Source organism: Lepidothrix coronata, unplaced genomic scaffold, assembly GCF_001604755.1.
Source record: "Lepidothrix coronata isolate B3197 unplaced genomic scaffold, Lepidothrix_coronata-1.0 Scaffold187, whole genome shotgun sequence".
Classification (NCBI taxonomy): Eukaryota; Metazoa; Chordata; class Aves; order Passeriformes; family Pipridae; genus Lepidothrix; species Lepidothrix coronata.
This window is the reverse complement of record NW_016690367.1, coordinates 374,550-387,614: the sequence shown is the minus strand read 5'-3', so window position 1 is coordinate 387,614 and position 13,065 is coordinate 374,550. Positions and strand designations below refer to the sequence as shown.

Sequence of the window (13,065 nt, the reverse complement as noted above, 5' to 3'; positions counted from 1 at the left end):
TTTCATTATGAAGTGATTTCACTAATTGGGTGTTGTACTTCCATGCATAATTCCTCACACTTGGCACCTTCAGGGAGCACAGGCTCACCCCTCAGCCTGGGTGCAGAGCAGGCTGGCAAACCCCAGATATGAGAGGTTCCATTCTCCCACTGAATTCAGTTGCTGTTTCCCAGCTAAAAAAGGACCAGTTTCAGCCAACCTGGCAATTAAAATCTGAAGAACACAGGAGAGAACAAGGCTCAGCACCCAGAACCAATGCACAGAGCTGCCAACCAGCCCTGGGCTTTCAACCACCACCACCACCAGAGAGGATGAGAAAAAAATCCATCCTTGAACCTAAATTTGCCAAAGGCTCCTGTTCCTGCAGTGTGGGATCAGCATCCTGGTTTTAGGGATGTGACCGTCCTGTTCTCAGCACAAATCCAAAACACAGCCATCATGAAGAAAATTAACTCTACCCAGCCCAGAGCAGCACAGGGATCTTGCAGGCATTCCCAAGACACGCAGGTGAACACACCAAGGAACGGGGCTTGCAGGGACTTGTGCACCACAACTGTTCTTGAAAGGTGGAATCCACCACGGGTTGTGAAACGCACCAGCTGTCCTGGGTAGGAAGCTGAGTTGGAAGCACAAAAGCAGCAAGAAGGTCCCTGAATGCAACCAAAAACATCCCCTCACTACCTCTGCAGTGACCACTTCACCGTGTTTCGTGCCCAAAGACCCCAAAGTGCAACAGCAGCAGGTGAGATGCTGACGGAGGCATCCGGCTCCGCCAGCCTCGCGCTACCAGCTGTGAAGTTCCCGACTCTTTTGAGGAACTCTTGGATTCCCTCCTTTGCAGAGTGCCTTTGGTTACTGCCCAGGCAAATAAGGACTGCACTCCTGGCAGCATCCTGCTGGCAGGGGCAGGGGAGGGACGGTGCTGCTGTGTGGGCGTTGAGTAATCGCCGCTGTCCCTGCTCCGGGTTATTTTTAGAAGAGATCCCAGAACGAGCCGCAAAAGGATAGCGAGTACAGACCTGGAAAAAAGGTGCCTCTTCCCCCTGCAGCTCTCCACACACAGCACAGAAGGGTGTGGGAGGGAGCCTGAGCAACCTTCAACTTGAGAACAGTCACCTCAGATGGTGACGGCCGCTTGCTTCCCCTGCCTCAGTCCTTGCTGTGGGTAGAGCCAGTGCCAGAAGCTGCTGCTGACGTCTACACTCCAAGTGAACAGAAAAACACAGATATTCTGGGTGCTGCCTGTGCCCCCATCTGCAGCATCTCAGGGCAGAGTTTGCCCTCAAGTTGAAGGTATGTGTTTATAGGAGGGATTTCGCTCGTGCTGGTGGCAAACATACCTTGTACAAACTTGGAAAACGCCGCCGAGGTTATTTCAGGACCACGTAGCAGGGCTTTGTGCGTTCAGAAGTTACCCAAAATGGGATTGTCAGACACTGCTCACAGGCACTTTGGCCACGGTGCCTCAGAAAAGTGGAAAGCAGGACACCTGCACCAGCACAGGGCTCTTGTGGCTTCCCTGCTGTGGGATGTTGGACAACTTGCCCACTGCTCTGCTCCAGCTTGGGCTTCACGTCCGTGTCCCACAGACACAGAGCAGCAAAGGGAACCTCAAGTGCTTTTTGGCCTCTATCTCATGATCTTTCTGTGGGGCAGCATCTACAGATGCAATCAGCCAGGGTTTGTCTCAGTGATGTTCTTCAAAGAAAAAAAAAAATCTTAAATGATTTTTAAAGCAACATCCTGCAGCAGCTTTTAGGGGAGGGCAGTTTAGCCAAGTGTTTGAAGATGAAAGAGGCAAAGTCTCGAGTCTTAGAAACCCGGCTGGAATCCAACCAGAAGACACAGATTACTTTTTTCCCCATGCCAGAGATGCAGGCACAGTGAGGAACCATAAACCCACTGCTCTCAGGGGAGGGAAATGCACAGTTTCAGTGACTTGAGTTCACCTGACCCACACCAGATTTCTTTGCAGGTTGTTGGAAAAGTGCCAGGCCAGCGAGTGGGACAGAAAGGCAGAACATGCAGGTGGGATGCAACAGCACTGCTAGAAATCCACAAAAATTCCAGAGGGGGGAAAAAACCCCCAAACCCAAACCTGGCTGAAACGTAGACAACTGGTTTTTAGGTTGAGATTTCTTTTACTAAAAATACGGCGTAACCAACTGGAAAAACAACACCACAAGCCCCCAGAGCCTTTAGCAGGGACGATGATTCAGAGGGAGAAGCTGCCACAGGGCCCTCGCTGAGGGTACAGCACACAACAAGCTCTTGACAACCTGCTTGGCAAGGTTCCCCGGGGCAAATCAAACATGTTGTGTCATTCTCCACAGTTGGAGCGTGTTATGGATCAGGAAAGGAAATCCTGAAAGGATTATGATTTCACGGTACTGAAATGGCTCTTCTGCTCTGGAGTGTCTTGCAGGGCAGAGAGGGACAGGCTCAGTTAGGATGTTGTGACAGAATCAGCACTCAGTCCTGTACTTGGGGAGGGCTCACATCAGAGAAATCAAGTCCTTCAGCACCACACTGTTCATGTGTGGGGCAGGACAAGCTTTAGGCGCCTGAAGAAGGAGTAGCAGGTTAAGATCCTTGCTCTAAACATGGAAGACAGCAACTGAGCTCCCTCTGCCATTCCCAGATGATGCCAATGGGGATGCAAAGGACAACTTGGCAGAAGTGGAGCTTCTCCCAGCCCCACCAAGGCAAGAGAATAAACAGATACCAGGCACTCAACAAGGGCAGCTGTGCCAAAACCATCAAATACTATTGCACTTCTCATCCCATCTGGCAAGATCACAACACAGAGAGAGGCGTAAACACGGCACCGAAACACCCCAGGGATTCTCACTTCTCGCCCTCAGCTGCGGCCTCCAGTCCTGCTCCCGTGTGCTGGACCAAGGCAGCCCTTTGGGAAACCTCCCAGGCACGTTTGGATGACCAAAGGGACAGGAAGACGGGGGTTTTATCTTTCTTTTTGGTCATCTCCAGTCCCTCACGCCGCCACGTGCGCTCATCCCGATTACCGTGCAGCAGCTTACAGGGTTTATAAATAGTCAGCTCACACCCCCCACCCACCTCGGGGGGACGGCCTGGAGATGTAACCCTGGAGCAGTTTTACCTTGGCTGGAAGATTTCCACCTTCTTCTGGGGTTGCCTGCCCGTTCTGCAAAGGAAGAGAGCCTGCTGTTAGCATGTGCTGGCCACGGGGTCGCTCCTCGCACCCCTTACCAAGGCCGGTGGCTTTGGGAGCCCTTCACGTGGGACAAACAGGGCAGGATGGCACTTTGGAGGTGGTACAAGGTGGTTGAACACTCCCCCCATGTATCAAGGGGACTCCTGTCTTTTAACTTGTTTAAAAATGGCTTTTGCCCGGAGAGTCTCTCCACCGTTCCCTCAAATGAAATTGGGGTTCCTTATACACCAAATGTTGCTTGTGGGGTGAACATCACCCCTGCACTGCTCCAGCTCCTGCACCCCGAGGTGGTGGGTGCAGGATGATCCCGGTGCTGCAGACACTGCTCCATCCCACCCCTCCTGCACCCACACTGTGGCTTTCCCTCCACTGTTCCTCTGGAAGCAGCAAGCAGGGAGACTGGGTGAAGCCGGGAGAGCAGCGCCAGAGTGCAGTTAACAGCCATTGTGCCGTGACACCGGCTTTAAAGGGAGCACTTATCAGTTATTTATTACCCTATCACAGCTGATACCTGCGGGAACTGTGCCCCACCTGCCTGGCTCCGGGTCCAGCCCTGCACAAAGTCACAGAGGGTGACCTGGAGCGGCACCAACCCGTCACACCGAGCGCTGAACCCGAGAGGGATCAGGTTCGGCGCTGGAGAAACCGGCGAGAGCAGAAGTGGGTGGGATTTCGTTAAGACACAGATACTCGGAGCAGGATAAGCACGTACAGAAGGTTTTCTGCAGACTGTGGAGAAAAAACAAGGGCAAGAAGACTTTGACGTCTGTTTGCACTGCAGTCGCAGGCTCCAAAAAAATCGCGGAATTCCTCTTTTTCTCTAAAAGAACAAGGCCAATTTATTCACTCCTTTTTGCAGGTTATGGCCTAAGAGAAGAGTTGCAATGCCAATGTATTTTGGCCTCAGATTCTTATTGGAATGACTGGGTTTTAGAGCCTTTCAGGAATGGACAGAAACAAAGCCAAGTCCTTCCCTGGAGAGGCAACAACTCAGTGATATGATCAGCCTGGCTTCTGTCTCAGGACTCCACTATCCCCTTCCACCCCTTGGGCCAAATTTAACTCATTACCTTTTAATATCAAGCAAAACTTACAATTGCTGATCTTGACAGAGCTTTGGGGCCACAGTGAAAACTTCCCTCTAACGCTGCACTTGCTTTCTACAACATTCACCGGGCACTCTCCAGCTTCCCACAGGAGGGTTTTAAACCACCACTGCTGGGTTTGCACTGCTCAGCTCCCTGCTCGTGGCTGGCTCACAGTAACAGCTGCAGGGCTAAAAAGCTGAATCTAAGCACAAGTTTATTTTTCAGACACTTCAGATCCACAGACAGTGACCCAGAGTTTCCATATATCTTCATATTTAGGTCCCACCACTCAGTCCAACCTGTGCTGCCCCAAAGAACAGCTCAGTCCTACAACACAGAGTACCACACACCAGCCGAGGACATCACCAGCCCGACTCTGGCCCTGCAATATTTGCATCGATATGGACCCACTCTGAGCTCCACAACTCACCTCAGCCCCAACTTAACTTTTAAGTTCCGAAGTATCTTCAGACAATGACTGAAAAAAAGCAACAGCACCACCTCACAAGCCAAGTTCTCCCCGAGAAATGTTGCCCTGGTGTTTACAGGGAGCTCTTGGTGCCATTAGCACAAAGAATAGCTGAGCAGTGAAGTAAGATTTGTGTTTATGAACAGCCCCCACAACGAAGGGGGGGACACAGCACTGGAGATAACCAGACTTGGAAACACAGTGATGTTTACTGGCTCAGCTATCACTGAGCAACAATTCCTAACTGGCTGCTAATCCAAACCAGAGCTCGGGGAGGGCTGGTTTTGTCTAAAACAGCTCAAGAAGCAGAATTTCTGTGTTGGACAGAAGGAAGCAGTGCCTGGCTCATGGTCTGGAGAACAGATCTACAAGGCAGGTGTCAGGAGAGGGGTAAGTTCATGCACCACAGTTCAACTGCTGTGTTTTGTCAGCTCCCTGCTCCAAGGAAGACTTGTCCTACACATTGCTGTTGACAGAAATCCATCCTACCTGGGGATGGAAGGGATGGGGAAAAAGAAAGAGAACAGTGCCCATGCCAGGGAGGTTTCCTGGGCATATAGTTCCCTGGTCTCAGAGGGATGAAGCTCCTGATGAAACAGTTGCATTCTCAGGCTGACATGAGGCAGATGTGTGAGGGAATTGCAGTATTTAGAGCCAAGCACTTTCCTTCTACCCCAGAGCAAAACCAGTCCTTATTCCCTCATATGGAATTCGAGGGCCATTTGTAACTGTCCCAGATGGAAACACACAGTTCAGACTCAGCACCAAGATAAAATACAGCCATTCACCGCATTGTAAGCACAGCTGAAATAGTTTGTGGCTTTCTTGGTTTGACATTTGCCTCTTTAAAATGTTTTATTTCTGCCATCCCCCTGCACGGAGGGCGAGCGAGGGAACATGTGTTTGCTTCCCTCCCTGCAGATGCCCTCTCAGAGCACATTGCTCTCAGGGCTGGAAAGGAGCCTCCTGGATGTCCAACTCCAAGAAAATCCTGAAGATCTCCCACGGGCAGCAACCAGTGCTGCAGGAGGGAGGCAGAGCTCCTTCCCTCGGGGCAGTGAGGAGCTGATACAGATTGGGCAGGGCAGGGCTTGGGTTACCAGGGAGGCACGACACGAGCCTCACCGGGGGCCAGCAGCCTGTCCTTGCAGCTTTCCAGCCCGCCCTGCTCCCGGGTGAGCGGAAACAGGGATTACAGAGCTAATCTGATGGGCACGTGGAGCAGCCGGGCAGCGAGGGCACCTCTGGGTGAGTGACCACTCCAGCTGCCCGAGAGGTGACACAAAAACCCTCCCGAGCACACACGGCACTCTGAAGTTTCCTTAATTGAAAAGCACCCTGGAAAACAAGTGTACTCAGTTACGCAACTGCCTGGCTGAACTTGGGAGATATTTATCTTAGGACATCTTGTGTTTTAAATCCTTTTAATTCCACATAATCCGCAGTACAGGGAGCAATTTGCAGACCAGGCCAGTGTGCTCTGATGTGAAACCAGGACGAGTGGCACCCTGGCAGGACCGTGGGGATGGTGCCCACTCCTGCTGTGCTCTGTGGTTACACCACCGGCACAGGTCACCCCCCTGGGTTATCGGCAGCTCTGCCTGGAAAAGCAGCCTGCTGCTGTTTCTGGACCTTTTGACTAGTCATTTTTGAGATGCCCAAAACACAACCTGGGTGCCAGGCACCCAGAGATGCTCTTTCACCCAGCCCTGATGAACAGTCAAGCACTCAGGCAGGAAGGAATGGGGGAAGAAACCCTTCACCCCAGAGCTCCTGCCCGTTTGACGCAAGAACGAGGCATTTTTAAATTATGATGATGATTATTGTTATTAAGTGGAATGTGTGGATCTTGCCTATTGCAGTTCAGAGAAAGGAAATAATTGTGCAATAATAGAGATCTCCAAAAGAACTCCCGTAGCCCAAACAGACCGAGGAGTCTCTGCACAAAGCACATCAGAGACAGTCACTCGGCTGCCTCCCTTGTCTTTTGATCACAGTTTTTGCATTGTGCAGCTACGATGCTTGAGAAGGAGTTACTCATGAATAGCTCCCTGCTCAGTAAAGAATGATACAGGCAAAAATAATTAGCTTGAAGTGGTTGAGTTTGGCGTAATCCCACGTCAGTTGCGTTGCTGTACGTTTGTGTAATGAAACAAGAATTTAAAGCAAAGTGGAGCCCTGATGACAGATCCATCACTATGGGGATGAAATCATGGGAGCACGGAATCTCAGAATGGTTTGGGTTGGAAAGGACATGGGCAGGGATACCTTCCACTAGCCCAGGTTGCCCCAAGCCCTGTCCAACCTGGCCTTGGACACTCTCAAGGGATGGGGCAGCCACAGCTTCTCTGGGCAACCTGTGCCAGGGCCTCCCCACCCTCCCAGGGGGGAATTTCTGTGTCATTCAACTCCATCCTCCGGCGCTCGTACTGTGACCCAGTCAAGTTTTTCTACTACATAAGCAACATTCGGAATAATATAAACAGAATGGGGAAAAATAAAAACAAAAAAGAAGGAAAAAGTCTTACAAAGCTCAGTCCCCAGGACAGAGGGACTTGGCTCCTACAGGGGATCAGTTCAAGCTCCCACTGCCACCCACTCCCACACATTTCCCTGGCATGGCCGAGCTCCAGTGGGCTGGGACAAGGGGCACCAAACGGCCAATCCTCCCAGAACACACTGGAAAAACCACAAATCCCTCAACAATAGGACTGATGCCTCCACCAGCGCAGTGACAGCACCTCTGCTCCGTGACTCAGAAAGCAAAGGTCGGAGGAAGCCGGTTTCTAACCTGGATGGCACCGCTCCCAGGGCAATTTACGTAACCGGTGTTCCAGAAAAGTCTCCTCGCTCTCTCAGTGGTGCCACCTCTCCCAGGAGGGGTGAAAACTTCCCCCTTGGGCCCCTACCCTTGGCAATTTTAGCCTCAAGGTGCAAAACTCCTCCCAAGCCTTAGTCCCTCTCCACTGCTCACGGGCAGTGCTGGATCTCGGGGAACTCTTTAACATCTGGCCCAGGTGTAGAGGTGAAGGACGCCTGTGTTATTTTCCTGGCTGGAATCAAGCGTGTTTGCTCACCAGCTTAAACCAAAGGGAGGTGAATTGCTGATGTCCCACTCCAGAACATGAGACACAGAAAGCCGGATCTGCAGAAATGTCACCTGCACGCGGTGCCTGACCCTGACCCCCGGCCAAGGTGAGGTGGGGGAAGGGGAGAGAGCCAGAGGCTCCCTCCGGTTTCAGTTTACAATTAACACACCCCTTACTGGTGCAATGAGGAAAAAGGTCCCCGCTGCTCCCGGGAGCCCCGCAGCTGACTCGGGATGACAAACATACGGGACACCCCCCCCCCGGCCGTTTCCTCTCGGAAGCGATCCCGTGGTGCTGACACAGCGCCCGCTCGGCACTTGGGGGACCCGGGATTAGGGAGTCAATGAAATCTCGCCCACGGCATCCACAGCCCCGGGCGCTGGCGTTATAGTTTCCTCCCATTGTGAGTCTAGTGGCGTTTTCTGGCTTCTCAGGCATTCTCCCTACTTAGGAAGGGAGAAACCACAAATAAAAAGCCCTGTCTCCCAGCCCTGGCTCCGGGCACACGGTGTGGTTTTCGGGAATCGCCGCAGGACTTCCCTGCTCTCCCACCTTCCAGCACAAACTCATCCCCGTGACTCCAGCGATGCTTCCGAGCAGATGCTCTTCACCCACCGCACCCTCGTGCCGGGGGTTTGGCCCAGGCAGACCCTCCACACAGCCCCCACCTGCACGGGGGGGCTCCAGGGGAGGCTGTGCCACACCTGGCTGATGAAAATTAGGAAACCTCGCCTCCGATGGCCAACACACCTCCCTGCTGTCCCTGCAGCAGGGGCGAAACGCTGCCTGCACTCCAAGCAGAGATCTCTTAAGAGGCAATTTTGAATAGGAACGAGCAAATCTGACTGATTAGCCATCACAACATCCCCAGGCATGATAAAGGACTGCGACGGCATCAAATCCTGATAGAACAATGGGAAAGCACCACGGACTGCGAAACACCTGGGACAAAATCCCCACCTTCCCTCTGGTTTCTCCAGGAGAGCTGCTACTGCCAATCTGGATGAGATGTTTAACTAAAGAGTTCCAGAGCACAGTGCCTCAGCCGGCTGCTCTGCAGAGGGTGACAACTGCTGCAAGCTGTCCCTTCATCGGGAAATGGCTGTGGCGAGAGCCATGGATGTGGACAGGGGCTGAGCACCATCCTGCACATCTGGCTTGGGGGGCTTAATGAGGAGGAAAAGAGCCAAGTGGGAGGGAAGAGCAGACGTCCAGCAAAGTGACACAGGACTGAGATCGGAGTTGGCAGCACAGGCCTGTGCGAGCAGCCGGGGCTGGGAGGGCGAGGGAGACCGCGGGAGAAGAAAAAAAAAAAAAACAAACCCCCAAACTGAGATATTTATCCCCTGGGCCTTCAGCGGGGTCCGTTTTCCTCCGGAAAATAAAAAACGGAGGAAACGTGCCCGGGAGGTTTGGGAGCGCTGCCCGCGCTCCCCGAACCATCACAGCCTGCAAGGGCAGCAGCGAGCCCGGCAGCCCCCCGGCGCCCCGACCCCAGCCCCGGGCGCACACACCGAGCCCCGGAGCAGCCCCGGAGCAGCCCCGGCAGCGCTCGGCTCCGGCGGCCGCGCTCCTCCAGCCCCGGGGAGCGGCTCGGGGCGGGCGGCACCGCATCCCCCGCCCCGCCCGGGGTCCCGCCGGGGTCCCACCCGGGCGCTCCTTTGTTCGGCGGCGCCCCCCGCCCGCCGCCCCGGCGGTGCCCGCTCACCTCCGGGTCCAGATGGACCAGCTCCATGTCGGACCAGGGCTCGGCGAGCTGGGCGAGCGGCATCGCTGCCGGCGGGTGCCCGCGCCGCCGGGCTGGCTCCGAGCGCCGGGCTGGGCACCCACCGGCTCCGCGCCGGGCCGGGGCGGGGCGGGGGGCGGGCGGGAGGCACCGGGGAGGGGCTGCGGGGATCCTCCGCCCGGAGCATCCGGCACTCGCGGCCCGGCGTGCGCCGGCTGCGGGAAGGGATGGGGTGGGAGCGTGGAATCGTTCAGGCTGGAAAAGCACACCCTCCCCTCTCCGGTCCAGCTGTTCCCCCAGCGCTGCCAAGGACACCCCAACCCATGTCCCCGAGTGCCGCATCTACACCGGGTTTTTAAATCCCGCCGGGGATGGGGACTCCAACGCTGCCCTGGGCGGCCCCTTCCAATGCCTGACCACTATTTTGGTGAAGAAATTTCCCCTAATATACAACCCGACCCTCCGCTGGCACAGCTTGAGGTCGTTTCCCCTTGTCCAGTCCCTTGTTCCCTGGGAGCAGAGCCCGGCTCTCCCCTCCTGTCAGGGAGTTGCAGAGAGCGAGAAGGTTCCCCCTGAGCCTCCTTTTCTCCAGGCTGAGCCCTTCCAGCTCCCTCAGGTGCTCCTGGTGCTCCAGACCCTTCCCCAGTCCCTTCCCTTCTGTGGACACGCTCCTGCCCCTCAATGTCTTCCTTGTCATGAGGGGCCCAGAACTGCCCCAGGATTTGAGGTGTCTTATCAGTGCCTAGCACTGCTCTGGGAAATCCAGATTCCAAATTCAAGATGTGCCAGGAGTCACTGCTCATCACCTCCTGCAGTGCCCCCCACCTTCCCTACAAAACAGGGGTGAAGAACACATCCACCTCTGGAGAGCCTTGGAGGAAAGGTGCCTTAAGTGCAGGTGTTAGGAATTCCTGGCAATTCTCACCTGTCAGGTTTCTCAAACAGGAGAAAGTTTTGCTCTACTCACATTTTACCAAACCCCAATGCACCATGTTTTCATGTTTCATTATAAAACTGTTTGTTAAAAAAAAAAATAATATGAAAGTAAATCTTGTTCAAAGATGCATCGCTAAGGGTTGACTTCATCAAGGTGTGGCTGGAAACATTTAATGAGCCTGAGTGGAGCTGGGATTGTGCATTCTGAGGGCAGGTGTCCCAGGTTACAGCCCTTGGCCCTTTACCTGTTCCCAAAGGGCAGTGAACTCTGAAAAAGCCGAATTAAGCCAGAGCCTGGTGCTTTGAAAAATTCCGGTGACTCTCCAAAGCACGTGAAGCTGCTCCGTGAGTCATCACCAGGACCTGCTTGTGATTTAGGAAAGAGCTGCCATCTTTTCTGCGTGTGGGGGAACCGAGTGTAGGAAATTCCCACGGTGACGGTGCCTGAGCCAAGCCTGGGAATCGCTGTCTCCGAGTCCTGGGCTCGGAGCCTCCATCTGTGCCGTGCGTGCTGCAGCCCCAGACGAAGGCATTAAACAGCACAAATCCACCCGGCTGGTACTAAGTGAGGTCCTGTTAGAGCCAATTAAACTCATGGCACTTGCTGCTGGAGCGAGCTGAAGCAGATCTTGTGGAGAGTTATTCACTCAGCTCCAAAGCCATCCGTAATTTCCCCTCGCTGCCTGGAACACGATGTGCCGGCTGGTTACATCCAGCCTCCAGCTGCTGCAACCTGCTTTAAATGGCATCAATAACATGGTGATGTCAATACCAGAATCCCATTTACCTTCTTCGTTGGTTTGCCAAACTCATCTCCCTTTCCTTCTGCTCTGGGTAGGGATGCAGAGGGAGCTGAGTGCAGGACAGTGCTCTCTGTTTCCTTTTTGGAAGGAGAATGATACTCTACTCGGTGACCTGCCGTGCTTTAGTGCCAGACCCCGTGAATCCATCACATCCTGGTGCACTTGGAGCTTCCCACCCAGGTGACAAGCCCAGAGGGAATATTTAAGCAGTAGTGCCAGGCACAAAGGCCATTTCCCATCAGGTGACCCACCAAATGCCTCCCAACTTCCATTCGTGGGATTCAGGCAGGATCAGGTGCTGAGCAGGAACCTGCAGCAGCTGAAGGGGGAATCTCAGGCTGGTCATTAACTCCTGGGAAATTTCTCATTCCAAAATCACAGCTGTAATTATAAACTTTTTTTTTTTTTTAAGTTAAAAATAAATTACTTTTGAAATGTTGTAAGAGTTATAGTAGAAAAGCAGGTTTTCCTTCGCAAGGTCACAGTGAAAGGTTCAGGGGCAAAATCCAGAGCAAGGCCTATGAAGGGGAGGGAAACAGAAATGCTGCTGTTTCTACCCCTGGCAGGTCTCTTGGGATGCAGCAAGTCCATCATATTTCATGGCAGAGACAGGCAGGCTGCCCCTGGACTCGACAAAAGACAGAAATCATGAAGCTTTACAGAGCAATGACTTCTCCAGGCTGGAAACAGACAATGGCTCTAAACCCGTGATACCTTTGCACCTAAATAAAACTGCCAAATTATCCTGCCCCACTTCTTTTAGTAAAACAGCAAATTAAAGACATTGCTGTCTTACAAATGACTTGTGAGTTATTGCTCTCTGCGTCTCTGCAGCTACTTCTGTTAAAGGCCAGGAGAAGATTTTGCTGAGGTAGCTCTACAGTATCTCAAAATTATAATAACACCCCAAAAAAGGCCTTGGTGGCAGCACAGCAATTCAGCAGCAGTGCTGGGTGGACACTCTATGGCCTCTCTCAGTCCCCAGCTCCAGGACTCCAAGAGAAGCCACCTCTCTGCTGATAGAAGGTATTATCAGACTGACCTTCCCTCAATTCCTGCACCAGATAATGCTGAATCCTAGTTGGATTAACAGAAGGTGAAATGTGCCACAGGAGATTGCTGCTAAGTCCAGGGCAGGATGTCAGGGTGAGAGAAATTGAGGTAGTGGTGTTCCCCAGGGTGTATTTCCAGTCAAAGAACAGCTGTAAAAAGCATCCCTGATCCCGGATCAGGGTAGGAAAAGCAAAATCTGCTGTTTGGGTGAGTGTCATGGCTAAATACAGTGATTAAAACATATAGACTGGCATTTTTCTGAGACAGTTGCAGGCTGGGGAGAGCTGCTGCCGTGGTAAACAGAGCCTCTGGATCAGCTGGATCCTTTGTCAGTGCTGCATTCACTGAAAATTCAAAATGCTGCGGGTTTTAGTTTGGTTTTAAACCCATCAAATCCTCCTCAGATACAATTGTGGATATTTTTGCCTCTGCAGCTGGCTGGCTGGGTAACATTTTCCTTTGCAGAGGGGCTGACAACATTCGTTAAGCCAGTTAAGAAGAAAATTAACTCTATCCCAGCCAAAACCAGAACATCCCCAAAAGAAGCTGTTCCAGAGGGGATGGAGACTGGTCCATACCCTCACCAGATCCAGTTTTCCCTCGTTATTCCAAAAGCTGGCCGAGTGATTCTCCCCATCACCACACAGAGCTCCCGTGGCTCACCGGATCCTCTCTTTTTCCGAATCCAGGGATGTGCTTTCACAC

General features: G+C 53.1%; 1 protein-coding gene across 2 annotated transcripts in view; it reads right to left on the bottom strand.

Moving 5' to 3' along the window:
• The window catches only part of RPS6KA1 (ribosomal protein S6 kinase A1), a 38,591-nt gene extending 28,939 nt beyond the window's left edge, over positions 1–9,652 (bottom strand). The window contains exons 1-2 of one of the 2 annotated variants that reach the window (XM_017831134.1): positions 9,551–9,652; positions 3,122–3,166 (exon numbers count right to left, since the gene is read on the bottom strand). In XM_017831134.1, coding sequence (XP_017686623.1) covers positions 3,122–3,166; positions 9,551–9,613 — 108 coding nt within the window. In that variant the 5' untranslated portion in view covers positions 9,614–9,652. The remainder of the gene's footprint in view (positions 1–3,121; positions 3,167–9,550) is intronic. The other variant, XM_017831135.1, reaches the window with a different exon arrangement.
• Positions 9,653–13,065: the final 3,413 nt, after the last annotated feature.